Here is a 25,562-nt window from a genome sequence, read left to right on the forward strand (position 1 = left end):
GATACAATTGACCAAGCGGGGCCCTGTTCATTCCTATGAAAGTTGTTCAGCAGCGCATGAAGAAAACTTCCACGTATAGGCCTACTTGTGCTTTACTCAAGTATTTCCATTAAATGTGACTTCCACATCCACTTCACTACATTTTGGAAGAAAATATTTTACTTTTAACACCACTACATCAATTATTACTATCAAGCTTTAGTTAGGCTTATAGTGACTGCAGATATGAATTATTATTACAGTAGAAAATATAAATAAGCTCATAAATTATGATATATTATTATAGGTTAAACTACATTAAAGTAATGTATGCAGGAATGCATAATATAACATATACAGTAAGATTCTGAAATGCGTTATTCTGCATAATCAGTACTTTTGCTTTTGGAGGTATATTTTGATACTAATACTAAGACTTTAAATGCACTACTTTTATTTTACACTTAAGAAAGAATCATTGAGAAACTGTGATTTTCTGGCTTAAAATCAAGTAACAAGGTGGTTTTGGTATCATTCCTGAACTAATCCCATAGTCCTGATGTTTAATTGATATCTGTAGAAAATGATCATAGCATTCAATCAAAAGATTAGAGCAAAATAAAACAGGAAAGTTAGATAAATGCACCAATTCTGACTTAATGAGGAAAATCAAGTCTGTCCTGCATAAAATTCATTTTAAAATGTCAATTCCATGCTATTTAAACTTATTTGAATTATGTTATTTCCGAGTCTCATTGCAGCCAGGCAAACATTTTCAGTGTTGTAAGCATCTTTCTCCACTTGTCACTTTTTTCTTCTGTCTCTCCCTTAGGCTTAGTTCACTTGTATTCACTGCATGTTTTTGTACTGCATTACATTAAAAACCTTTTTTTTTTTTTTTTTAAAGGTTTTTAAGTGAGTCCAGAACATCCTCAGAGACCAAATGAACAACTGGAACGCCACTTCGCCACTTTAGTCTCACTTTATGTAAGTTTTTAACCCATGTCTATTTTTATTTACCTAAAGTGCACAAAAACTGAATGAGCTGAGGATAAATGACGCACTGACAAGCCTTCAGAGCTCGCTGACAGATGCTTACAAGTGTAAACCCTGAGGACAGAGCAGCAGCAGCAGTTTGTGAATCAGTCGATCTACTCTTACAACAGTACTTTGTGCACCAGACCGTGGCACAATGTTCATCACAGTGTGAATCTGATGAGTGCACTAGATGTCCTTGCCAAAGGGCTCAGGTGTTCCTCGCATTGAATGCTATGTTCCATTGTCTGCAGGAGGCCTTGAGGTGTAAATAGTATGTCATCATATCAAGGTATTGAACTATCAAGCTCCATCGGCCAAAAATGCTACATCCATTTATCACTTCTCCTGGTCATCCTGTTTGTCTGTACTTAGTTCAGCTAATAATTAGGTTTTTAAAGGGATAGTTGGGATTTTTTCAAGAAGGGTTGAATGAGGTACTTATGCCTAGTCAGTGCGTTACCTTTAGTAGATGGTGGTCAGCACGCCACCAGTTTGAAGTACTGGTACAGAAGCTATGCAATGAACTGCTGTGGACAGGGGCAGCAGCTGAACATGTTTTAATCACTAAACAAAAAAATAAACATCTGTTTAAGTGTACGCTATGTTCAGAAAATTTTCACCACTTTACCTTACTGTTAGACAGCCTTATGGCTTGTGAAACTGTAGCCATTATACTCTCTTCAAAGCCACCAGACTCCAGTTTGTTGGTGTTTTTGTGTGGCTTTTGTGTGATATAACTCATTTGTCTCACATGTGGCATAAAAGGGCAAAACTAGAGTCAAATACAAATGCCATAACTTAAGGTTAGACTTTAAGAAGGTACTTACATTATATTAAAGACAATATTTACATTACAGGTTAAATTTTCTTCCTGCAAAAAAGAGAAAGTGGAATGTTAGATAACTGACTTTGACATGGGAGAGATAGAAGATTGAATCTACTGTCAACGCAGAACAAAAAAGAGGCAGCAGTGTAAAGAACAGAGAAATAATAATGATAATAAAGGTCACATCTGCCAGATGTAACCCTTTAAAAAACTAAAGTTATAATAACAAAAACAGATTAACAGATCCAGGCAGTAGGGAACCAGTAACTCCTGTTCTGCAAGCTATAATTACTGTTTTTGACACTGGAGTCTGGTGGCTTTGAAGAGAGCAATATGCACTGCAGTGGACCAGGGCTGCAGCAAAAGATAAGATAAATAAGATAAGATAAGATAAGATAAGATAAGATAAGATAAGATAAGATAAGATAAGATAAGATAAGATAAGAAATTCCTTTATTGATCCCCGATGGGGTAAATTCAGGTGTTGCATCAGTACAGAGTATAGAGTAAAGATAGATTAAGGTAATAAAAATAGAATCATAAAAATGAAATAGAATAATAAAAATTAAATAGAATAAAGATAATAAAATTAAATAAATAGTATAAAATAAACATACAAACAAACAAACAACCAAGACCAAACTAAATATACCAAACTACATATTTCAGCCCCCTAAAAAGGACTATCAGAAAGCTGTCTGACGGCTAGATAAACAGGTGAGAATATCTTAAATATAGTGTACACTTAAACTGATATTGATTTTATTAGGTGACTAAAATGTGTTTTGCTGCTGCCCCCATCCACAGAAGCACATTTCTTAGCTTCTGTGCTGGTTTTGCTGCCTGCTTCTTCAAACTAAAGGCGTACCGACCACCATCTCCTATAGGAAATACAGTGACTATGAGTAAGAAAGTCAGACGACCCCACTTAAAAAATAAATCAAAACTATCCCTCTAAAGAAGAAGCAGATGATGGGGTCTGATAAAACTTTAATTCAACCATTTTCATGATTTGTAATAAGCCATTTCCCATTCAAAGACATTTTGCAGAGAGAAATTTTATTATAAAAGCTCACACATGAATCACATTAATTATAAGTTCATAGTCTACTGATGGAAAAGTTTTGATTGATGGTTTCAATCAGGCCTGGCCAAGATTCACTGGGCTATAAGCTATAGGCCACATGAGCTGGAAAGCTACGAGTTGTAGGCAAAGTGGTAACACATCGTTGACTCCTGTTTTTGTGTGTAAAAAGCACATTGATAACACAACAACAACAATGATAGTGAGATATGTAGCAGCTACAATACATCATAAACTCATACAAGGCTGCAACGTTCATAACAAATAGGAGACTTTTAAGGACTGACAGATAATGAACTGGCTGATTAATTGTTTAAATTTTGCAACAGAAGAGCACGAGCTTGTGCGTGCATGCGTGTGTAAAAAAAATAATTATGGTTGATTGCAACAGGAGGAAGAGGAGAAGAGATGCAGAGAAAGACTGTTGTGTGGGAGAGGTGTTGACTTGTTTGTTTGGATCATGTGAATCTTCAACAAATCATATCATCTTGGCAAACCAAGGAGAGGGAAAACATGTCTGTATCATGGGCATCATGCTCTATTTTTTATTTAACGAATCTTGTGATGTAATTTTCCCAGTAATCGCAAAAGAAAAAAACTGCCGCGTGCCAGCCAGGGAGGTGTGTGCGTGGATGTTGCCTATTTGTGTGCACACACAAAATCAACCACCATTATGATTGACATGTTGGAGGATGGAGGTTGCCTTGGAGACACAGAAATACAAAATGCCTTACATTTGCTCACAAATGGAGAAGCAGCAATCTCTCCGTCTATTCACTCTTTGTGCTCAGGGTTTCTCCACATTCTGTCTTCTCTGTCACTTTTGTCCCAGAATCTTTTATTCTCCATTTCACACTCCATCTGCGCTGTCATATCTGTCGCCCTTTATTTGTCTGCCACCTTGTAGTCCTTTCTGACCTGTCTCAATATTTCATTATGCCTGGCTTAAGCTCCTCCTGCACACTAAGCCCTCTGTGCAGCCCCCATCTGCATCTGCACCTTCTCTATATTTCACAGGTTCAACAGAATGCATTTAGGTCACACATCAATCTTGTGTAACTTGTACCATCTGGGTGCAAAGCAGAGACAAAGTGAAAGGCTGATGGCCAGACAAACAAACACATGCAGCGCTGGATGCAGATTACAAAAAAAAAAAAGGCAGCCAATGCTGTAACCATGGGAGTACAGTGTAAACAGCAGCAAGATTGACTGAGCCTGTGTGTGTTTAATAAATAATAATTTATGTTTTCCTATTCTTCTGTCCGAGCGGTGTTGTTAAGGAGACGGGCACAGAGCATGCTGGTTAGAGTCGACGATTGGAGATCATCGACACAACAGGCAGGAACTAGACAGGCCAAATAAAATCAGGTGCAGCTCAGGCAGGAAACAGGGCAGGGCACGGAGCTGATCATTATTTCAGCAGCTCCACTGGTTTGTTGAGTTTCTTCTGTCATAGGCAGGGCCGAAGCATGGATGAATTACGACACAAATGGCCCCCGGGCACAGACATGAGGGAGGCCACTCAGCCTGTCACCCAAAAGTCAAAGAGTCTACTTTGAGTAGTGTAGAGTGTATTATATTTTGGGGATTTTGTATCCCTTTGTAGTCATTTTATATGTTTTTTTGTGGTGGTTTTGCATCTATTTTTAATCATTGTGTGTCTATTTCCAGTGGTTCTGTGGTCATTTTGCATCTCATTGTAGTAATTATGCAACTACAAACTACAGGTTTATTTAATATCTCTTTATGGTCGTTTTACTCTTAGTTTTAGGGGGCTTTCAGAACCCAGCAACCTTTGGTTAGTCCAAATCAGAGTGAAATTGATATTTTTGGTTTGTTTTGTATTTAGTCTGGTTTGCTTTCATGGTTCGTAAATATAAGTAGACCAAAAACATTTTTTTTTCCTGAAGGACTTGTGAGAAGGTTGAGGGCTGGAATACAGTATTATTTATTATTGGTTGGAAAGTTGGTGGTAGAAAATGTGAATAAACAAAGCAACCTGGAACCAAACATCATGAAATATTGCTGTAGAAGTTGTTTTTTACCTTGACTCTACACTGATTTATCGTGCACATGAATCCTTTCTCTACTAGTTGATCTCAAATTATTTTATGACTGGTAATTTATTATAAGTTATAATGATTTTATTGTTTTTGTGGACTTTATTCAGCATCTCCTGTATTTGTTCTTTGACCCAGATGTCAAGCAAACATCAAGTCAGTCCTCTCCCAGTCAGGTCGCATCTGTTGCTCTGTGAACATCTCACAGGTCCCACAATCTGCATTTTGGTTCATTTTTCTGTAATTGGGTCATATTACCTTCACAGTGCAATCGATTGGAAACAGACCAAGACTTCCTCTCACAAGTGGTCTGGGACCGGTTATTTTGGTCCAGAGTACAATTGGAGCGTTCAGAAGTGACCAAACGAACCGTAATAAGGATCTAACCGCACCAAAGATGGATTGACACGGACTAAACTTTGGGTTGTGAATGCGCCCATAGAGGCCACTGAGTCTGTCTACACAGGAACAAGACACCCAAAGTTAAAGAGTCTACTTTTAGTTTATGTAGTATATTAAATAATTAGTAATTCCTTGTCACTTTTTAGTCATTTTGTAAGTTTATGTGATGGTTTTGCATTTATTTTAGTCATTTTACTTTTCTAAGTTGTCATTTTGTACCTCTTTGTTTTATTTTTACACCGAGTTTCAGCTGTTTTCACTGATTTGTGGTCCTTTTGTGGTTGTTTTGCATCTCTTTATAGTTGGTTTGTATTGCTGTTTGTGTGCCTGTTTGTCACCAGGATTACAGAAAAACTACTGCTCTGGTTTTAATGAAACCTTGTATAAAGGTGTAGCATAAGCCAAGAAAGAACCTGTTAAGAGGGCAGATACGCAAACAAATTTTACATTTTGTTAACATTGTGAGATAGGGCATTCATGCAGCATTCATGTGGTGTCAGAATAATCGGAAATGATGATTCCCAATCATATGTAATTGCTCACCTGATCTGTTTTCTTTGCTCTTTGTTGCCATGCAAATACTAGAGACAGCTATCAACATATTGTTTAACTTTCTGAGCAGAAAAATACAACTTGTCTTATTTGTATCGTCAGGAAAGCAACTTCCAACTTCGGAAAAGGGAAAATCTGAGGAGCATGTACCACTGACCTTGGCGGAGGTTGCACTTTCCAACTGACCTTCTAATTTTTGGGGTCTCCTTGCAGTTGTTTCGTGTTCGTTTTTAGTCGTTTTACATTTCTTTTAGGTCATTGTGGGTCATTTGTTGTCTGTGTCCGTATGTTTTTGGCTGTTTTGTGTGTTATTTCAGTTATATGTCATCTCTTTATTATCATTTTGCATCTCTGCTGTCATGTTGTGTTTCCTTTGAGTATGTTTGTGGTCATTGAACATCCCTTTTTGGTTGTTTTGTGTTATTTTTCAGCAACAGTTCGTGAGCCAGGACCCCTGACCCCTTGGACCTGTGCCCAGCAGGCCGGTTCAGTAATCCATCCATATGCCCAAAGAGTTTGGGTTCGAACACGTGTTCATTGCAGCATCTCCACTGACAGACTGCGTGCATATCTGGCAGAGCGGAGTTTGAGTTCATGGTAGCACTGTACAAAACTGTGGTAGATGAATGTGATGGGCAGTGCCAAGAGAACAATGCCGCTAACTACACACATCCCCCCAAGCACCCGCCCTCCAACTGTCACAGGGTACACGTCCCCGTACCCCACCGTCGTCATGGAAATGATGACCCACCAGGCGGCCGCAGGGATGCTGGCATAATCCGGGTTCTGCGTTCCCAAATCCAAGCCGTGCTCCAGCAGCTGGGCCAGAGCGCTGTATATCGCCATCGCCACGAAGACAAACACCATCAGCATGACCATCTCCCTGTAGCAGCGTGTGAGCGTCAGCCCCAGAGTCTGCAGGCCCAAGAAGTGTCGGGCCAACTTCATGAGCCAGAACACTCGCATCATCCTCAGCACCCGCAGTATTATACCAGCCACCCCGAGCCCGGCGCCCGGCATCCCTGCCCGGGCCAAAGCCATGGTGACATAGTAGGGGGTGATGGCGATCACGTCGATGATGTTCAGCGGCCGGCGGAGGAAGTCCAACTTGCTCCTGGCCACCAGAAAGCGAATTATGCACTCTGCCGTAAACCAGCCGATGCACACAGCCTCCACTATCCTACAGAGAGGAGAGGAGAGGAGAAAAATGAGCCGAAGTCACTGTAAACAGGAAATGGCAGAGGAGCTACGACGAGATATGATATGATATGAGACACTGTTTGACAAGCAATAACTGTGAGGGAGAAGGAAGTGAAGCAGGGGCGGCATAAGTGATGGGAAACAAGGAGGACATCTGAGGCAATTCAGGGTTGACGCAAGTCAGCAGGACCTGCTGGGATGATTGGGGGAAGATTAAAACCCCTCAAAGAGACACTGTGACACAAACAAACACATGATTACCTCATTGATTAGCACAGCAAAGGCAATCAAACTGAATTAGAGCGAGGTGGTGCTTGTATTTGACATTGAGACAGGCAGGCAGGCCGGCCGGGCAAATACCACAGAGCCTAATGATAACTACATCAGCACAATTAGACAAAACCAAATTATAGAGCAGCTGAGGGAATTGCATCATCTACTGGCATGAAAACTAAATTGGAATCATTTTGACCTCAAGTATAAACTACACTTTTAGAGATTACCTAACCACTGTGACCGATCCAAAAGTATGTCCAGCCTGAGTGAGCATAACCCAGCCTTATATAGAGAAAGGCTGCCTCAGGCTCCTTAAGAGAGAACACGCTGTGCAAAAATAACAAGGAAAGAGAGGTGCACTTTATCACCTTGTATTAAAAAAACTGAAGCCAAAATAACTGCCCATGCAGAAGCAGCCTGAGGTGATTCCTGTAAGTGGCTTAATTCCCTTTTGTTTGCCTACCCTAATATGTAATCTCTCAGTAAACCTTTAATTCATTACCCACTGGAATATAATGTATCTGCCGTTTATCTGATGTGTTTACCCTGCTTGTGTGCTGTGCAGTGTAAACTAGCCGAGCCAATAAAGATATTCAAATTAATAGTGAAGAGGAGGGGAAGAGAAGAAGGCATGGTTTTCTGTGTAATAATTAACGCTAGACTTTTTTTGTAGATAATATGGATTGTTATCGATTGGTTTCCTTGGGAGCTTCTCTGACATGTGAGAACCATGTGGTGAAACTTGTCACTGTGCTGTATTGAAGAGCTGTCAGTTCAGTAAACACAAGGACAAAATCTCTTCATGTTGCTAGTGAGTGTTTTCTAGCATGGTTTGTATATTGGTATTGATATTTTACCTTTAAATTGTAGGAAAAACTACAGTATCATTGGGCAGTCGTTAGGGCTCTGGGATCTGATAAATGGATAGTGCGCAATGAGTGCCTTGAACGCATGTAGGCGCCTCTATGTGCCCATGAGTGTGTATATTTATTATTTACAGAGAGTTAATCATGACATTTATATTTTATTCTGTTAAGCTTGTTTCATGAAGTCACTGCAGACTTTTACGCAGCAGATTTTTCACATATTGCGCATAAACATTTTTCAGCATCCTCATGAAGGAGCTCCTTTTATCCCTCTAAACTTAACTGACTCTCCTTACCTGTGCTCCTCCACAGTGTTCCTCTTGGCTGTGTCCCAGTCCGGCAGGGTGCTCGCACACAGCATGACCATAGAGACGATCACAAAGATCACAGACACTGAAGCCAAGAGCTGCGCCAAAAGCGAGGAATTGGGCTCCTCGAAGGTCTTGCGCATCTTCTCGAGCCATCTTTCGCGACCCGTGGGCGCAGTCCGTTGCACCGGCTGGCTCGAGCTCTGGGAATCATCCCCCGACAGTCCGACGTCCACTTCGGACAGAGTGTCCAGTCCGATCTCGGACATCCTGTCGTCCAGGCGTTTCTGGCAGCAGGAGTCCAAGTGCGCGCTCTCCAGTCCCCAGTAGAGCATCTCCGTGTAGAAGGACAGCTCGCACACTCCGGGGACAAAGCGGAGTTTACCGGAGCGCACGTACAGCATGATGAACACGAAAGCTTGCGCGTGGCGGTCGAAAAAAAACTCATTCCGGTCCCGGTCGTAGTCATCACACAGTTCAAGGACCTCTTTTTCGGTTGCGCAGGCATGCAGGCGGCTGACGCGCCGGAGAGGGAAATCCCTAATCACCTCACGGGTGAAGGCGTACCGGGTTCCCCCCACGTTGAGTACGCAGATGCTCTTCCCGAACTTCATCTTGTCAACCTGCGACAACAACTAAAACTCATCCTCACAGTCCGTTGTCCCTTCCATCACAGGAGTTTGGACACTTGGGGGGCACGGTCTCCCCTGTCCCCCCGGGGCGTGGTTCGCTCAGAGTGGAGCTGGTCCTGCGCTGAGCTCCGTGGCTGATGGAAACTATCCCCTCTGTCCCTCACTCCTCTTCTTCTCCCTCTGTAGCCTGTAGAGGAGACTCTCCACCCCAGTCAGGGCGAGCCAATCCCATCAATGATGTCACATGCGCGCGCGCATGGACGCACGGAAGGAAAAAGGAAAAACTCACAGGGAAACTACAGAGTGTCATTTCACACACATTTATCTCCAAAGTAGAGTCTGTGCAAATACTTTATCGTACACTTTATTCCCTTTAGCCTAACATACGGAAGCACATTCAGAATCATCAATAAACAGCAACACAATCATAGTAATTACTCTGATGGTGCAAAAATACTTGTTAAACTTTAGCCATGGCTTTAAAACTAATGGCCAATTATGAGTTCATATATCATATTATGGCTCTGCTTGCTTATTTACCTGGTTTCTTACTGATTGTAAACTTACAAGCGTACATATCTAGACTGTAAAAAAAGAGATTTAAGTGATATTTTCCAGAAGTGTACTGTATTAGCCTATTTTACAGGATTTTTGAAGTGCAAATTCCATAAAAGGGGTTAATTATGCACACTTTTATTGTAAATATTAACCATAAATGGAAGGTGAAATCTGTAAATTAATATAATGAGACTTAATACATTTTTTACTGTATTTTTCAATTGCTTAATGGTCTTGAATGATAAATTACAGTGAATTCTATGTTAAAATACAAAACAATACATATCTGCTGCTTAAAATTAAGCCAATTTCCTCTGTTCTTAAATTTAATGTTAAAAAAATGTAAACAAATATATTTTACTACCATTTACAAGCGGTTCTCCAGCTGCAGTTATTCATGCTTTATGTTTTAAGCCTCAAATTCTTATTTGATTTTAACTAAAGTGTTTTTTAATTTAATTAGGTTTTATATAGAGAGAGCCTTTTTGTATGAGGAGCAGTGTTGAAAGGAGCCTGAGGACCAGTAAGTGCATAATATGATGAGTTGCTACGAAGGTAATGACTTCTCCCTATATATATATAAATATAAATACTTATATTTCAGTATGACTAATACTACTTAAATATAAATATAAGCATAGAATAACAGACTAAATGAACATAATAAATGCAATGAGGTAGAGTGGAATTATAGATGTAAGTAAATACACAATAAATAAGACTTGAACTCTAGTTGAGAAAAATATACATACATTTTGAAAAACACAACAAATAAAATATCTTGGAATAGCCCAACAGCAAACCAAATAGAACTGATACTACATATATAAATATATATTTAATCCTGTTAGGCTTGTGGTATGAAGTCACTACATTCAAAACTTACTTAAATTAAAGTACCATAGTGATACTACTATTTGCATCAAATGTACTTAAAATATCAAAAGTAAAAGTACTCGTGATGCAGAATGGCCCCACTCAGATTGTTAAACATTTTATGAGATTATTTGTTTTTATGCATTAATGTAAACAGTGTTTTAATCTAGTAACAATTAGCTCATTTTAACTACTTAATATACTGTATTGAGGTTTAATATTTTTAAAAGGTCTAATAACTTTAAATTTATCATGTTTGTAATGTTAAATCCTGACCTGAAAGGTAACTAAAGCTGTCAGCTAAATGTATTAAAGTTAAAAAGTACAATATTAACCTCTAAAATGTAGTGAAGTAGAAGTATAAAATTACATTAAAATGGAAATTCTCAAATAAAGTACACATTCCTTCAAATTATACTTAAGTACTCTACTTGAGTAAATGTAATGTAATGTGAGGAAGTATAATAATGCTGCATAGGCTATAAACACTAGAAGAGAAATATATATATATATATACATTAAAAAACACAACAAATAAAATAGATACTACACACTATAAACATTACACAAGTGCAAGTTTGTTGATATTTGGTCCATATGTCACCTCAGCTGCAGCTCTCCTGCTGCCTTCAAGTGCTCTTTGGAAACTGCAGCTCCTGGAATCAAAGCTCGTCTGTGCATTGGAGTTATCTTTATGAAATGCAATAACACCAAACAAGTCTTATCTCGTGTTTTGGAAATGTTTCCTTTCCATGCATATAGCCATGTCTACATTGTGGTAATTTATGGTGAAGAAAATGCATGTTCATGCATCTGTTTAAAAAATATTTCTCTGGGGATAAACATTTTGGACAGATGTGACATTCATATGCACTGACTGAATGCTAAACCTTGACAACTCATACTTGACATATTTACCTTTTTACTTAGTTGTGTGTGGGCCTGGAGCCAAGTGATTTTTATATTTCAGACAGCACTTGAAGGCAGCATTTGCCATGGACTGAACTTTTCCAGACTTACAGTAAAAATATGTTTCCTTGTTTAAGTAAATATAATGAAGTGGAGTGGTAGTAGGCTCTAAATATATCATCACCCTGTTAACATAATCGCCTAACTCATTTTTTCAAGTTTTGCAGGAAACACAAAAAACTTCACCAAAAGTGTAACATATGACATTTATTGATCATTTCACTCAAACAGGATGTAACAAAGGATGGCTATTGGCATAGTAATAACACTGTGTGTTAATTATGTAACTTAAGAGAAATAAATGACTTAGGCAATTTTTTGAACATGCCTTTGTGACTTAAGCAAGATATGGTAACACTTTATTTTGAAGGTGTCTACATAAGAGTCATACAAGCCTGTCAGAAACATGACATGACAAGTATCATGAGCATTAATGTTACTTCAAAGTGTCATTAATGTTCATGACACATCCCATGTCATGTTTATGACACGCTCATGTCACTCTTATGTAGACACCTTCAAAATAAAGTCTTACCATACCTTGCTTAAGTCACAAAGGCATGTTCAAAAAAATGTCACGTCACATTTTATTTTGACTTGGGCATAATAAATCCGCTTAAGTTACACACTTGACATAGGCCATTATCTTAAAGGGGTAAAATCACATGATCTGATCAACTGAGGATGTAGGCGATTTTACCATAGGTGGCCGGCATCATGAGGAGATGATTTAGGCAAAAAAAAAAAAATTTTTGACGAAAAATGACTGATTATTGATTATTTTAACAGTGTGACGATATGCAGGCTCACCATGTGCAAGGTTACAGAAGGGCCACACGAGAGTGGAGTATAGGAGCAGACAGAAGTATCACTACAGGCTTATAATGTTATGCAGTTGGTTATAAAGCCACTTGATTAATATATTTTGCAGGTATGATTGCATTTGCACCCACTGTTTATTCCATATAAGTATGGTTTGTAAATGTGTGTGTGTTTGTGTGTGTGTGTGTGTGTGTGTTTGTGCGCGTGCGCGAGCCCCTCTCAACGTCACCAGTCGGTGGTTTTTCGGGTTGATCCGACTTCTTTTGGCTGCCGTGAGTTCACTGTATTGTAAAGGCTACTGTGAATCCGAGAGGAGGAGGGGGGGGTTCATTTGCCAAAAAATCTCCCGCTTGGGTACACATCCGGAGTCTCGACGATCATAATTTAACGCACCTTTTTTACCTTTTAAGAGACCGAGTTTTATTGTTTTTATTAATTTATTCTATTCCTCGTAGTTTATGGTTTACACTCCGGGAGGGCAGAAATGGCGGCCAACATGTACCGGGTCGGAGGTATGTATGTCAATGTGGATCTTTTTTTATCAGACCGAAACCCTTTCAGTTTTGCATCCCTCCCTGGGAGCTTAAAGCTGTTATTCTTTTTAGCTTCTTTGCGTCTTATAGTGACATACGGCTGTGTTCGCACGCACAGAGATGTTAAGTTGGAGCAGGAAGGTGAGCATTTCTAAATATTTGGGATTCAAAATGGGTCAGGCCTCGCGTCTGTCGTGGCCACAGCAGCTAGCCGCCAGCTTGCTAAATGGCTAGCTTACAATGTAAACATATTTCAGTTGTCGGCACCTTTTGTTGGGCTTCATTTTGGGGTAATTAAACCGGGAATACGGGGAGCTGATACCTCATGTGGCTTCTGTACTAGACATGTTGTTAAAATGTTACCACGGGCTGTCTGAGGCTGCCTTTGTATTTGCCTCTTCTGGCATGCAGCCATTAGTACGAGTCCTTATTTAGCTAACGTTAGCACCAGTAATGGCTTCACTCATTAGCATTATTGCAGCTGTGGCGCCCGTTTTACACTACAACAAGAAAGCATCCAACAATTTTGGTAACATTTAGACACCGGGCATTGCCACACTGTCCATTTACACTCACAACAAGCGCAATTAATTAGCAAATATGACTTCACTTGCTCTGCTAGCTAGCTTGTTAGCAGTGTACTGGCATTCAGCATCAAATTATTGTCTCGATTAATGGCGTCGTTGCGACGGGTGAGATTAAACCTTTAACACCTTTAATCACACGTACTTCCAATCTTTATTAGCACTCTGATTGTTGGCATAGGTGCTTACCATGTCAGGTAAACATTAAGCATCTCTGCACAGGTGATTAATATTGGCAACAGTTTATCAGTGTCGTTGCAACGTATATCAGTTTGTGATCCATATGGTCACCTCAGCTGCAGCTCTCCTGCTGCCTTCAAGTGCTCTTTGGAAACTGCAGCTCCTTGAACTTAAATCTCGTCTGTGCATTGGGATTTATTTTTATGAAATGCAATAACACCAAACAAGTCTTTTCTAGTCTTTTGGAAATGTTGCCTCTTCATGCATTCAGCTTTGTCTACTTTCACTACAATTTATTTCCTGCATCTGAAAGTTTATAGTGAAGAATATACATTTCATGCCTGGGATTTAATGTTTAAACAATATTTCTCTGGAGTTTAACATTTTTGCACAGCTGTAACATTCATATGCACTAACTGAATGTTAAACTGTGACAACTCTTGACATATACCTCTTCGCTTACTTGTGTTTGGGCCTGTAGCAGAGTGATTCATATATTTCAGACAGCACTTGAAGGCAGCATTTGCCATGGACTGAACTTACTGTATATTCTGGTCAGGTAGAGTTAGGTCAGGTTGGATTTTTTTGCCTCCTGTCTCATGTTCATGTGGATTTTTGTTGGGCAGTGGAAAATCAACAGTCCTGACAGAGATATATCCTTGACCGTCCTCAATTTATTTATTTTTGCTAGGCGATATGGCCAGAATCTTCTGTCCTGATATATGTCATTTCAAGATAATAACCACACAGCAGTCTATTTTTGTGCACTCTTGTCAAATGAAAATTATTTTTCCTAGGTTTGCTTCAGCTTTGCTCCCATCTGCAAAGATTAGAACATAAAGCATCATCCAGATGACCTAAACATTGCCTTTACATAGATGTTGAGATGATCTATATCATCATATTGCACGGCCCTACAGTATGGTGATGGTCTCACAGGCAGTAAGGACCTTGATGTACACATAATTTCTTTTTCCTTGACTTGCTTGAATTCGAATCGATATTCTTCGTGATGCATTACAGTTAACTGGTTTATTAAGGTCCTTGCATCTTTTTAACCTCTTCCTCTAGATGTAGCAATTGCTGATACTGACTTTATTCACATTTACACAGATACACATGCTCTATTTTTGGCTACACTGTAAAAGTGCACTATGGTATAATGAGGGAGAACACTATAGTATATTACGTAAGCTGGTGATGGGATGATGGCCACATTATTAGGCACACTTCTACAATTTAATGCAATGCAACAGATCTGCCACACATTCTACATTTAGGAGGATTATAATGTTACTGTGAGAGGGGTTAATTTATGTGTTTGTAGTCGTCCATGATGTACATGTGTACTAGAGGAGAAGTGAATTTTCACTCCAGTCCCATCCCAGTTCCACATAAAGAAACTCTTGTCCTCTCCCAATCTCAAAGTATACCTCCTGTCCCATCCCATTCCTGTGTTAAGACCCATAATGCCTTCATGAAAGAGTACAGAACCATAAAAAACACTTTGGCCAGGGGTCCCTATACTTTTTCTAATGAAGTCCAGCTCCTAAATCCCTGTTTTGAACTACCTTGGAAGGTACTCTTATATTTAGAAACTGACCCACTGCTGTTATTTTTCCTGTCCTGCCCTGTCCTGTCCCTTATTGTCAAAAGTAAAATTAACTCCCAAAAATATCAGCCTACAGTGTGTGCTAGGCCTTCCTTCATGATTGTGAATGAGTTGGGCAAAGCAGTAGAAACGCCTCTCAACACAATACAGTCCAGTTCAATAGACCGCAAACTACAACCTCAATAGTAAATGTACAGTTGGATGAATTCTTCTCTCAAAATGTCAGTCAAAACAAATTATTTTTATCTTTGTAAAGGTGAGCTGTTGCACTGGATTGCACGGATAATAACATGGCCACAAATGTATTATTCTCACTTGGTTTCACAGGCTAACACGTCGTTGCAGTGAAATAATGAGTGTGTGTTTTCTGTTACAGATTATGTATTCTTTGAGAACTCCTCCAGTAACCCGTACCTGATCCGGCGGATAGAAGAACTCAACAAGGTACATAAGTGTTTGTGTGTCACTTTTGTGTGCGTTTATGCCGTTTTTATGCCTAAGGGTGAATAGCAAGGATTCCTCCCTGTTTTCTTTCCCCACCCCCCATTTTGCATTGATGTGTGTGTGGGTGTTCATTTAGTGACTGAAAGTGGTATTGTTCTATGATGAGACCTGACAGGTGTTCCCCAGTCTCCTAACCGCCGTTGATATCACAGGACACACCTGTGGGGAGTGTGTTATGTGTAGGTGGGGGCCAATATTGTAATGAACTTTTTCAGGAACTTGCATAGCTCTGGATGAAAGATCAGCTTACTTTGAAAAACAGTGGTGTGAAGCTTTCTTTGCCAGTGTTTGATCATTTGCAGAGACTCCTGTTTTAACACATTTCATAACCGTATTATCAGTTAAGTACACACCAAAGCTAACTTTTGTTTTAACACGACAGAAGCATCTGTAACGGGTGTGTCAGAAAAGCTTTTCCTGTGTTGCATTTGCACCAAAATACTCAGATAAATGCATGCAATTATCAGATGGTGTGGGCAGGAAGATGTCAGATCGGTCAGCATCAGCCAGAAAAAACAAACATATTGAGGCTTTACATTTAAATATAAAGACAGGAGCCAGTGTTGTTATCATGAGTGATAAAAGGGGGTGGACAAAAAAATATCAACACCCTGCAGTATGATGTAATGTAACACAATCGTCCTGCAACAGATGCAGCCTGGATGAAGTTTATAATGTTCTTTTTTTTGTTGAGGCTGAAAGAGAATGGTAGATTTAACTTGATGGACATTTTTGTGGCTTATGCTGGTGTTACATTCTATTGCAGAATGTAGTGTTATTAACTACATATGCTCATACCTACAAGCTTACTCTTTAAGCAGCAGAAGTTGGAATCAGTTTTCTCAGACCTCATACCCCCACATCCATACACTCTCCATCAGTCACAGAATTTAATACTGGCTGAGTCTCTAAGCCTGTTGGCCTAATTATCCAGCGAGACAATCAATCAATCAATCATCTGATCAAAAGCGCTGTTGCTGCCCTGGTCAGCCTGTCATAGCAGCATAGCTTGACAAGCTCACAAAGGAGCCATGTCTCTTGGGAAATTAGAGGTTTGTGCAGGGAGGTGTTGCCACCGTTTTCAGTCAATCTGGATCCCTCTACTCTCTCTGTTTCAGACGGCCAGTGGGAATGTGGAGGCCAAGGTGGTGTGTTTCTACAGAAGGAGAGATATTTCCCACAGCCTCATCCAGCTCGCAGACAAACATGCAAGTGAGTAGTAACTCCTGTCACACACCAAGACAACTTTTTGTTCTGGTGTCACATGTGAATGAAAGTCACTTTTGAAGCAATTAAGTGTTGTAAGAGACAAGTCAATGTTAATATTAACCCTTTGAACCCCACTGGAGGGTTTGAAAGGCATGTTTTATCAAAGTGTCAGAAATTATCACTGGGTTTTCAGATTTTCTATGCTCCTTGAACAAATCATGCGTGACTAACCGTTCCATCAGAAAAACAATTATGAATCTCAGATTAAAATAGTGATATTTCATCAAAATAACGTATTACTATTTGGCAAAAATCAACCATTGCAATAACCAGATTGTGGGAAGCCACAAATGCAGAAGCAAAAATTTTGTGAAACTGACTGAACTGCAAGCTGTTTACATTTTTACAACCTCTCTTGTCCTCTCCTCTGCTCTGTTTAAATAGTTCAATATCTATTGCATGTGCAGTATCTATTCTTTCTACAATATTGGTGACACTTGTGGGCACTTAGAGGGGAAATGTATAAAAAGATTCCTTTTCATTGTAATTTTTGTAAAATAAATAATCAAAGGAATTCTGCTTTTTAAAAAATGTATTTATGGCTTCATAATTGTGTTATACTGCACAAAAGTTGTGATTTCTCCCTACTTCTAGCACTTATTATGCTATTTCTATTGAGGTGCAGAAACTTGTATATTGCAGTGAAAATTAGGCCACAGTGAGTAAAATGTGAAAAACAACTTCATGGGGTTCAGGCGTTAATATACATTCAACTTAAATGTAGAGCTGAAATGATCGGTCGATTAGTTTAGCAACAGATGATTATTTGGCAACAGTTTGGATAATCAGTTCTTTCTTCAAGTGTTCATGCAGAAATATGTGAAACATTTGCAGTTTATAGCTTCACAAAGATAACAATCTTATGTTTTTTAGTGTTTTAAAAGAACATCTTTGGATTAGTCAAGAAATAAATGTGCAGATTAAACACTTATATATTTAGTTATATATTCACATCTTTTGCTTCTGATTTTGCTGCTGTGACAAGTGAATTTTCCCATTGTGGGATCAATAAAGTATAATCTAATCTTACTTAATAATTGTTAATTGCTTCCCTGCTCAAATGCATTCACAACATTATGGAAAAGCAGCATTTTTTTCACTTTTTAACTGCAAGAATTATTGGTTAATAATTTAATAAACGATACATTTATTCTTACAATTGGTCTATTTTTAAACAGTGAATGGATACTAGAGCAGCGGTCTGAACCTATGTGGTTTTCAGTTCTGATTTCAGACAGTCTCAGTGATGGAAAATGTCATTATGGGCTTTCTGCTGCATGTCAGTCAGTCTGACATTTCCAGCTGCGTTTCCACTCAGCGCGTCCTGTGCACATAATAACATTTACCATCAATGTAAAAAAAAAAATCCATTTCCATCAGACTGCAGTCATTTAATCAAATGTATGTGTGCTTCAGCGGCTTAATATGAATATAAATATAGATATCCTTTATTTCTTAATTGCTTATTACTGAGAGTGTGGCTGCATGAGTAGAGGAAGAAGGAAAGTGTTGCTGTAACACCTGTTCTGTGTGGGAAGCCTTCTACCTGTTCCCAGTGATGTTTCACTTTGTCCTTTGGTCACAATAAAATTACATTTTTTTGATAAGTTCCTGGAAATAAAAAACTCCCTTCTGCCAAAGCAATCCCACAACTGTGCGGAGGAGGGTTGAGATGAAGTTTACATGACTGAGAATCAGCACGGACAGGAAAGACAGGAATGTATTGTGTGGTTTAATACTGTTGGTCATAATGTGGAAAACCAGTTTTGCTCATTTGGCTAGGCTCTGTAAACATAAAGCAGCCTTCAGCACAGAAATATAAACCATACAGTATGGTGAAACATATGCACCCGTTGCAGCCGCACTGTGCTGAATCCACAAGATATTTGGAGTCACTTGTGGACCAGCTGCTCAGCAGAAGAGACGGCAACAACAATTAAATTTAGCACTGCCTACTGTTAAAAATTGTGCACAATTTATGAGTTTACTTCAGGAGGAAAACAAAAGGACAGGCAGTGAAAATGATTTACAGAATTAAAAAAAATATCCAGAGTGCTTGGGAGTCAAAGTTGAAATGTTTATCAATCTGTTGCTCTAAATGTTTAGCTATAAATTTCAGAAGGGAGCAGCAGCAACGCTCTTAGTGGAGTCATTCTGGAGGCCTGCACGCCAAAAAATTTGCATTTGTTTTGTCTATCATGCTGATCAATGCAGCCAAAGATCAAACAACAGCTGAGGGCCAAACACGGGCTCCGCAGGAGAGCTAAAGGGTCGGTTTATCTGAAAAACTGGTATTTTTTCAATCTACCCTCATCAGGATCAAGTCGTGCAAATACTTTTGATTTTATTAGCTTTTAGCTCTTAACGTTTCTACCCCTGACATTGCTGCTGCTGCTGCCGACCCAAAACATCCAAAATAGAGTAGAAAACATCCCCTTTTACCATTCATACTTAGCAGTATTTGCATGTATACATTTACTCATCCACTACAGAAATGTTGCTGTGATGAATTAGCAACCACTCGGTGACAAATAAGAGACTGACTTCCTGTAGTTGCCTTCCAGTGGTTTGTAGTGGAAAGCTTTCAGTATGAAAGCAGCAGCAGCAGTAAAAAGTCTGTGTGAAGACGCAGCAGTTAGAGCCCTGAGATATAGAAGGAAAGCAGAGCAAAGAACGGCGAGTCTGCTGTCTGTCAGATAAAAGTAAAAGCAGCAACTTAATGGAGGAAATGGAGAGACGAGTTTCACTACAACATAGAGGAAGTTGCTGAACCAATCTGAGACACTGCTCAGTTGAGCGAGGGGTCATGGGTTCAGTATCCTTAAACTGAAGTGTTTGTTAGTGAGTCGTACAGCGTGTGATATTAAAATTGGGGTGCAGTGAAAAGTTTTGCACCCACTTTAAGTGCAGAATCACCATCCAGCATGCTCTCAATAGGCTTTACATTAAAAAAATACTCCACAGGACAGAGCTCAAAGCAAGCAAATAACATTGTAAAAATCTAAATAAAATGTAACTGGTTAAAAAAGAGAAGTTAAAAAGACATTTAAAAGTTTGTGGACCCAACCAAGTTTTGTGGGAGGTATTAAAAAGTTTATAAAGTTAGAGTTCAAGTGAAGGTTCTTCTTCTAATGGAAGGCCGTCCCAGAGATAAGTGGCACGGTCAACAAATGCTCTGAAGTCAGCTGATTTACTGTGAACTGAATGAATGACCACAAGACCAGCATTGAGCGTGCGAGAGAGAGTAGAGGGTGTGTCGTGTATGCGGCGTAATTAACTCCGATAGATAAGACTGGCAGCAGGCCTTTATTATAAGTTAAAAGACGAACAAGTGAAGAGAGGCCAGGGTGGCTGTTTTATGGTCAAATTTTGTTGTTTTTGTGAATATCTTAGCTGCAGCATTCTGAGAAAGCTGAAGACTTCTAGGAGCTTTTAATGAGCAGATAAAAGGATTTTACAGTAATCAAGTTTAGAGGGAGTCATTTCATGCAGAGATTGGTCATATGTGCTGAGGTTAGAAAGTTGGGTAGCAGGGTTTGAAAGTCTCTCACAAATTCTCTTTAACTTCTGTTATTTAAGTGTATAAGCAGGTGTAAAGACTGTCCAAAAGTGTCTGTTGTTCCTAGTTTTACAATTTTGTCTCACCTTCTTGTCAGAAGGACTACAAACACTTTTCTTCAGTCTTGTTTGTAGGAACTAGTTAATTTTGAGTATACACTGGCCTTAAGGGTTTAGCTTTGACAGTTGAAATGCACACGGTCACAGTACGGTGCAGTCTAGGGTCGGGTTATGATCAAACGGCAACACTAGGGCCTAGTCTACATGCCAATTTTTTTTTATTAATTCTCAAAAAAATCATCCACACAAGCATTGCTTACAAAAAACTGGCAGCGATATAACCCTGACCCTTAAGCCATGTTTGCATCCAATCATGCAAAAAGAAGCTGTTCAAGCTTCAAGCCAATCAAAAGCTGAAGAAAGCTATTACTGGAAGAATTACTGGCTGCAATAACTGTACATGTAAGCATGTAAAAAGCCCCAGGTTAAAACCAGGTAAAATGTCACCTAATTTGTCACATTTTACAAATGGTTTTCAACCTAACTCAACAGTTTTACAAAATCTCCATTTTCAGTGACTTAAAATGCAGTTTGTGTGTGTACGAAAGGCCAAAAAGCACAGAAAACGATACATTTTGGGGGAAAAATAGCGTGGACGTGTGGACTAGGCCAAAAAGGTGAAAAGTCAGCTTTCATAGTGAGAGGGGAGATGAAATATCGTTAAAATATGCAAATAAAGGCAAAATTTTCAGACTGTCTCTCCAGGAAGACATTTATAGTGTTGTACTCGGTTGTTCACATTCAAATAAGATGGATATAGTTGTTTAGAATGAAAAGCTTTGGAGAGTTTCTCACCTCCACACGGCTGGCCGATCACAGTGTGAAGTGGGTGTAAATGTTGGATTTTCTGTGGTGGAAAGATGCAGCAATTGACGGTTTTCAGTGAGGGGATTTCCGACCGTCCAACAGACACTACTGGCTGCTTAAAGTGTGACATACCGGCACTGTAGAAATGGGGAATCTCGCTCTCTGTAGGATTTTCTAACAGAAAAGTGAAGCTGCCAATAATAGAGAGTGGAAACAACTGGTGTTATTATAGATGGTTGCCAATGGCAGATGATGTTTATTTATCAAAGTACACTCTGCCTTAACATGTTTATCTGCTGCATGTCATTATGCGCCAACTCGGCTGCAGCTAATACAGTTTTAATGGATAGACACTGTGTTCTTAAAATTAAATTTCTTGCAGTAGTCCTGAGCATAATAGCTGGGGCGGCTTAAATGGATGGCAGCAATAGTTTGTGATCGCAAAGCCCTCAAGAGCCATTTTACCAGCCTGTTGTATTATATCTGAAGACGACGCTGTTATGAAACCTCATTAAGTGGTGCTTTAGGAAACCTTGGAGATAAATGGATGAACTTGGCTCAAACCATTTGTAACTTTTGATAATCTGTTGGCCTGTTTTCTGCCACGAGTAAGTCATGTTTCCTGTGTCATGGATGCTCGTTTTTAACATCTTCTAGTATGTTTTCTGTTGTAGCTTTTCTCTTCTAATGTGTAATGTAATTTGCTCTCATGTCGTGCCTTCTGCAGAGGAGTTGGAAGAAGAGAAGGAGAGCCCGACAGAGACAGAGCTAACAGAAAAACAGAAACACCAGCTTCGCCACAGAGAGCTCTTCCTCTCCCGGCAGTATGAGAGTCTACCTGCGACACACATCAGGTACTACACACACACACACACACACACACACACATACACACACACACACACACAAGCTGGACACATCTGCAGGCAGTGCCCATGGATAGTCACTCATCCAGCCATGAACAGACGGATTGAGTGCTGCTCACTTCCTGTGCCTGTGTTTTACATGGTTCTTGTCCCCCCTCTCTCTCTTTCTATTAGGGGGAAGTGCAGCGTCGCGTTATTGAATGAGACTGAAGCCGTTCTTTCATACCTTGACAAAGAGGTGAGCTAGAGAAAGGAAAAGTTGATTTGTCATCCCTTACTGGTTTCTGCTTGTTGCAGGCTGTCACAGCAGGTTTTAGACATGCATTATGTGCTTTTTTTCATACGTCAGGTATTAAAAACTGAAATAAGTGTCACAAAAAGTGTTTGAATCAGCTAACTGACTCATTGATTTATCATAAATCCATAATAGGGGTGTACCGAATATCATTTTTAGTCTTTTTTTGAATGTCTTAATCACCTTCCTTCAATGAATATAACTTATATAATATAACTATAATAAACTCTTTAATGAATCTTAAAGTTGTGTGCTGCAGACAGGAGAGCAAACAGTTTTTTGTACTGCATTTAAACTGTTGCTTTTAAAAGTCTAAACGCCAACACATATGGATTGAAGCAGAATATTTAATTAGATAAAAACGGGTTGTGAATTTTGGTGATTATAACATCGATCCTTACATACATATTTATGTACATACATATATATATATACATACAATACATTTTGACTTATGGACCTCAAAGTGCTCAAATAGTATAATTCTAATATTAGTGCAGCCTTATCTTTATCTGCTGCTGTGCAGAAATACTGGCTTTAAACAGAATGAATAGATATGCAAAATAAAAAGCTGCACAGAATTTGAACGCTGATTAAGAAATTCAATGTCAAAGTTCTAAATGAAGATTCAAACACTATTTTGTACAGCCATACTCCACAGATGTAATGAAATAGTTCAGAATGTGCAGGAAAAGATGAAAACTTTAATTAATTATCACATGAGAAAGAAAGCAGCAAAACCTGACACATTTTAGATGCTAGAACTAGAGTTTATTAGGACTTTTTTTGTCTAAAAAAGTATGTAAACAAGTTTCATATCGTTTCTCTGTTTATTGACAAATTGATTAATTGAGTATAAGTTTCAGCTCCTGAAAAGTGAAATGATTCAGTTGCAGCAGTTTTCTTAATTTTACACTAAAACTTCTTGTAGAGATTACAATAAAGAGCTGGGATTTACCATCAGAATTTCTGTAAATCTTAATATCTTTTTTTTTTTTTCCAAACAAAAAAAATAAGTTTAGGTTCAAATTCATAACAGAGAAGCAAGTTTGACATTGCAGCATTTAAAAAAAACCTGTTCCTTAAAATGTGGATGCTGTTTGTTGTGTCATTTTGTTTTTACTTTCTTTATTAGTTTCTAAGGAAACATAAATGATGCATTACTATATCAATAAAAAAACACATCTATAATATGAATTAAAATACATAGCAATATATACAAATATATATATAAAAGTGTCCCATTATACTTTCCAAGTCTATTTATTCAAGATAATTAATAAAATACTTATCTGAATGGAATAGGTAATCTTTTTCTAAGGATATACAAGCAGTCTGTTCTTTTACCCTTTTCAAATACTTGATTTTTTTAACGTTTATGATAGAGCTATTATCTGTTGCCTGTAACAAACACAGATCTAAAAAGAGTTGCTCTGTCTTGCATTATGCTGATCAATGTGTCGTTCTCTTCAGGATACGTTCTTCTACTCGCTGGTTTACGACCCAACACAGAAGACGCTGCTGGCCGATAAAGGAGAGATCAGAGTGGGACCGCGCTTTCAGGCAGACGTACCTGAAATGCTACAAGAGGGTCAGTCAGAACAAGTGACTTATTTAATTTTTTTATTTTAATTTATTTGTGTAAAAGAGGATACACACATCTAGTATTAATATAATCTTGTATCTCAAAGGGATACGGCAGGGAAATGTAGTTTATTTTAGACGGGGTGAGAAGACACACGGTTTGTTAGCAGTATTTATTTTGCTGTAGTGGAGTAAAACATTTTTCCAGTGAACAATATTGTCCAATGACTTGATTTTTAAGCCTCTTTCACATTTGCAGCTTGAAAGTATTATCAAGTTTTATTAGTATTAACTGAAGATAATATTGCAGAAACTTTGACCTGGCAGTAAAACAGGGTATCTGCGGGGTCTTAAAATGTCTTAAATCCAATAATTTGAATTTAAGCCCTTAAAATGTCTAAAATTCTCTTAAAATCTCAAAAAATGTCTTCAATACGATTTTTGATTTTTCTATAACATAACTACAAAAAGGAACTAAGTACCTTTTCCTTCATGTCTTTTGTACTTTTTTGCCAGTAAGGATGTGAAATTGGTCTCAAACTGTATTCTCTATGGTCTTAAAAAGTCTTAAATTTGACTTGTTGTAACCTGCAGAGACCCTGTAAAACCACCTCACAGCTTGAGTCAGGAAAAGTATTTTTATTTCTTGCTTGTGTAAACAAAATTTTTAAAATGTCTTCATCCAGCAGGCTCATTTAAGATGTTTTTGTTTTTAATTTAGCAACTTGATCCCGTTTTTTAAAAGCTATAGAGCTGAAAGGCTAAAAAATCAGTGATGTGTTTTTCAAATGAATACAATATTAGGAAGATAATAGTGGAAGAAACGAGCCATTTTATCTGAAAACCTCTTCTGTCCAGAACCATCAAAAATATTGTGGACATTAACTAGCTCTGCCCAAAAAATGTTAATATAGCAATATCACGGGCAATTCAATTACAACATTTCACATATATCCAAATTATTATTCAGTTTCTCCCGGTGCCGTCTGTAAGCCGTTACCTCTGTGTGTCCTGCAGGTGAGGCAGATGACAGGGACCAGTCCAAGCTGGAGGAGAGGCTGTGGTATCCAGAGTGTCCACTCACCAGCAAACAGATAGACCAATTCTTAGTGGTGGCACGGTAAGACCTTTCACCTCTGACCTCTACACTTAAACAATGTAATGAACCTCAGGCTGCAACTCTCTAGCAGACAGATGGATTCATATTAAAATGCAACCTCTATTTCAAGAGCTGGGATGCATTGTAATACAGAATGCATCAA

The 25,562-nt window shown here is 38.7% G+C and overlaps 2 protein-coding genes across 2 annotated transcripts in view; one reads left to right on the forward strand and one right to left on the reverse strand.

The window, feature by feature from the left end:
- Positions 1–2,885: 2,885 nt before the first annotated feature.
- Positions 2,886–9,338, reverse strand: kcng3 (potassium voltage-gated channel, subfamily G, member 3). Its single transcript, XM_059324745.1, has 2 exons — positions 8,580–9,338; positions 2,886–7,121 (listed from the first exon to the last, which is right to left on the reverse strand). The coding sequence occupies exons 1-2, from the start codon at positions 9,203–9,205 to the stop codon at positions 6,476–6,478; spliced, it is 1,272 nt and encodes a 423-aa protein (XP_059180728.1). The 5' UTR covers positions 9,206–9,338; the 3' UTR covers positions 2,886–6,475.
- A 3,366-nt stretch (positions 9,339–12,704) lies between these two features.
- mta3 (metastasis associated 1 family, member 3) overlaps positions 12,705–25,562 on the forward strand; it is a 33,059-nt gene continuing 20,201 nt past the window's right edge. The window contains exons 1-7 of the mRNA XM_059324723.1: positions 12,705–12,960; positions 15,734–15,801; positions 16,980–17,073; positions 22,283–22,409; positions 22,596–22,659; positions 24,190–24,307; positions 25,318–25,420. Coding sequence (XP_059180706.1) covers positions 12,933–12,960; positions 15,734–15,801; positions 16,980–17,073; positions 22,283–22,409; positions 22,596–22,659; positions 24,190–24,307; positions 25,318–25,420 — 602 coding nt within the window. The 5' untranslated portion in view covers positions 12,705–12,932. The remainder of the gene's footprint in view (positions 12,961–15,733; positions 15,802–16,979; positions 17,074–22,282; positions 22,410–22,595; positions 22,660–24,189; positions 24,308–25,317; positions 25,421–25,562) is intronic.

This window comes from Centropristis striata, chromosome 21 (genome assembly GCF_030273125.1).
Source record: "Centropristis striata isolate RG_2023a ecotype Rhode Island chromosome 21, C.striata_1.0, whole genome shotgun sequence".
Taxonomy (NCBI): Eukaryota; Metazoa; Chordata; class Actinopteri; order Perciformes; family Serranidae; genus Centropristis; species Centropristis striata.

Coding starts and splice junctions, on each gene's coding strand:
- kcng3 (XM_059324745.1), bottom strand. CDS start 9,205: ATGAAGTTCGGGAAGAGCATCTGCGTACTCAACGTGGGGGGAACCCGG. Junction 7,122..8,579: donor AACACTGTGGAGGAGCACAG/GTAAGGAGAGTC, acceptor TCCTCTCTGTAG/GATAGTGGAGGCTGTGTGCA.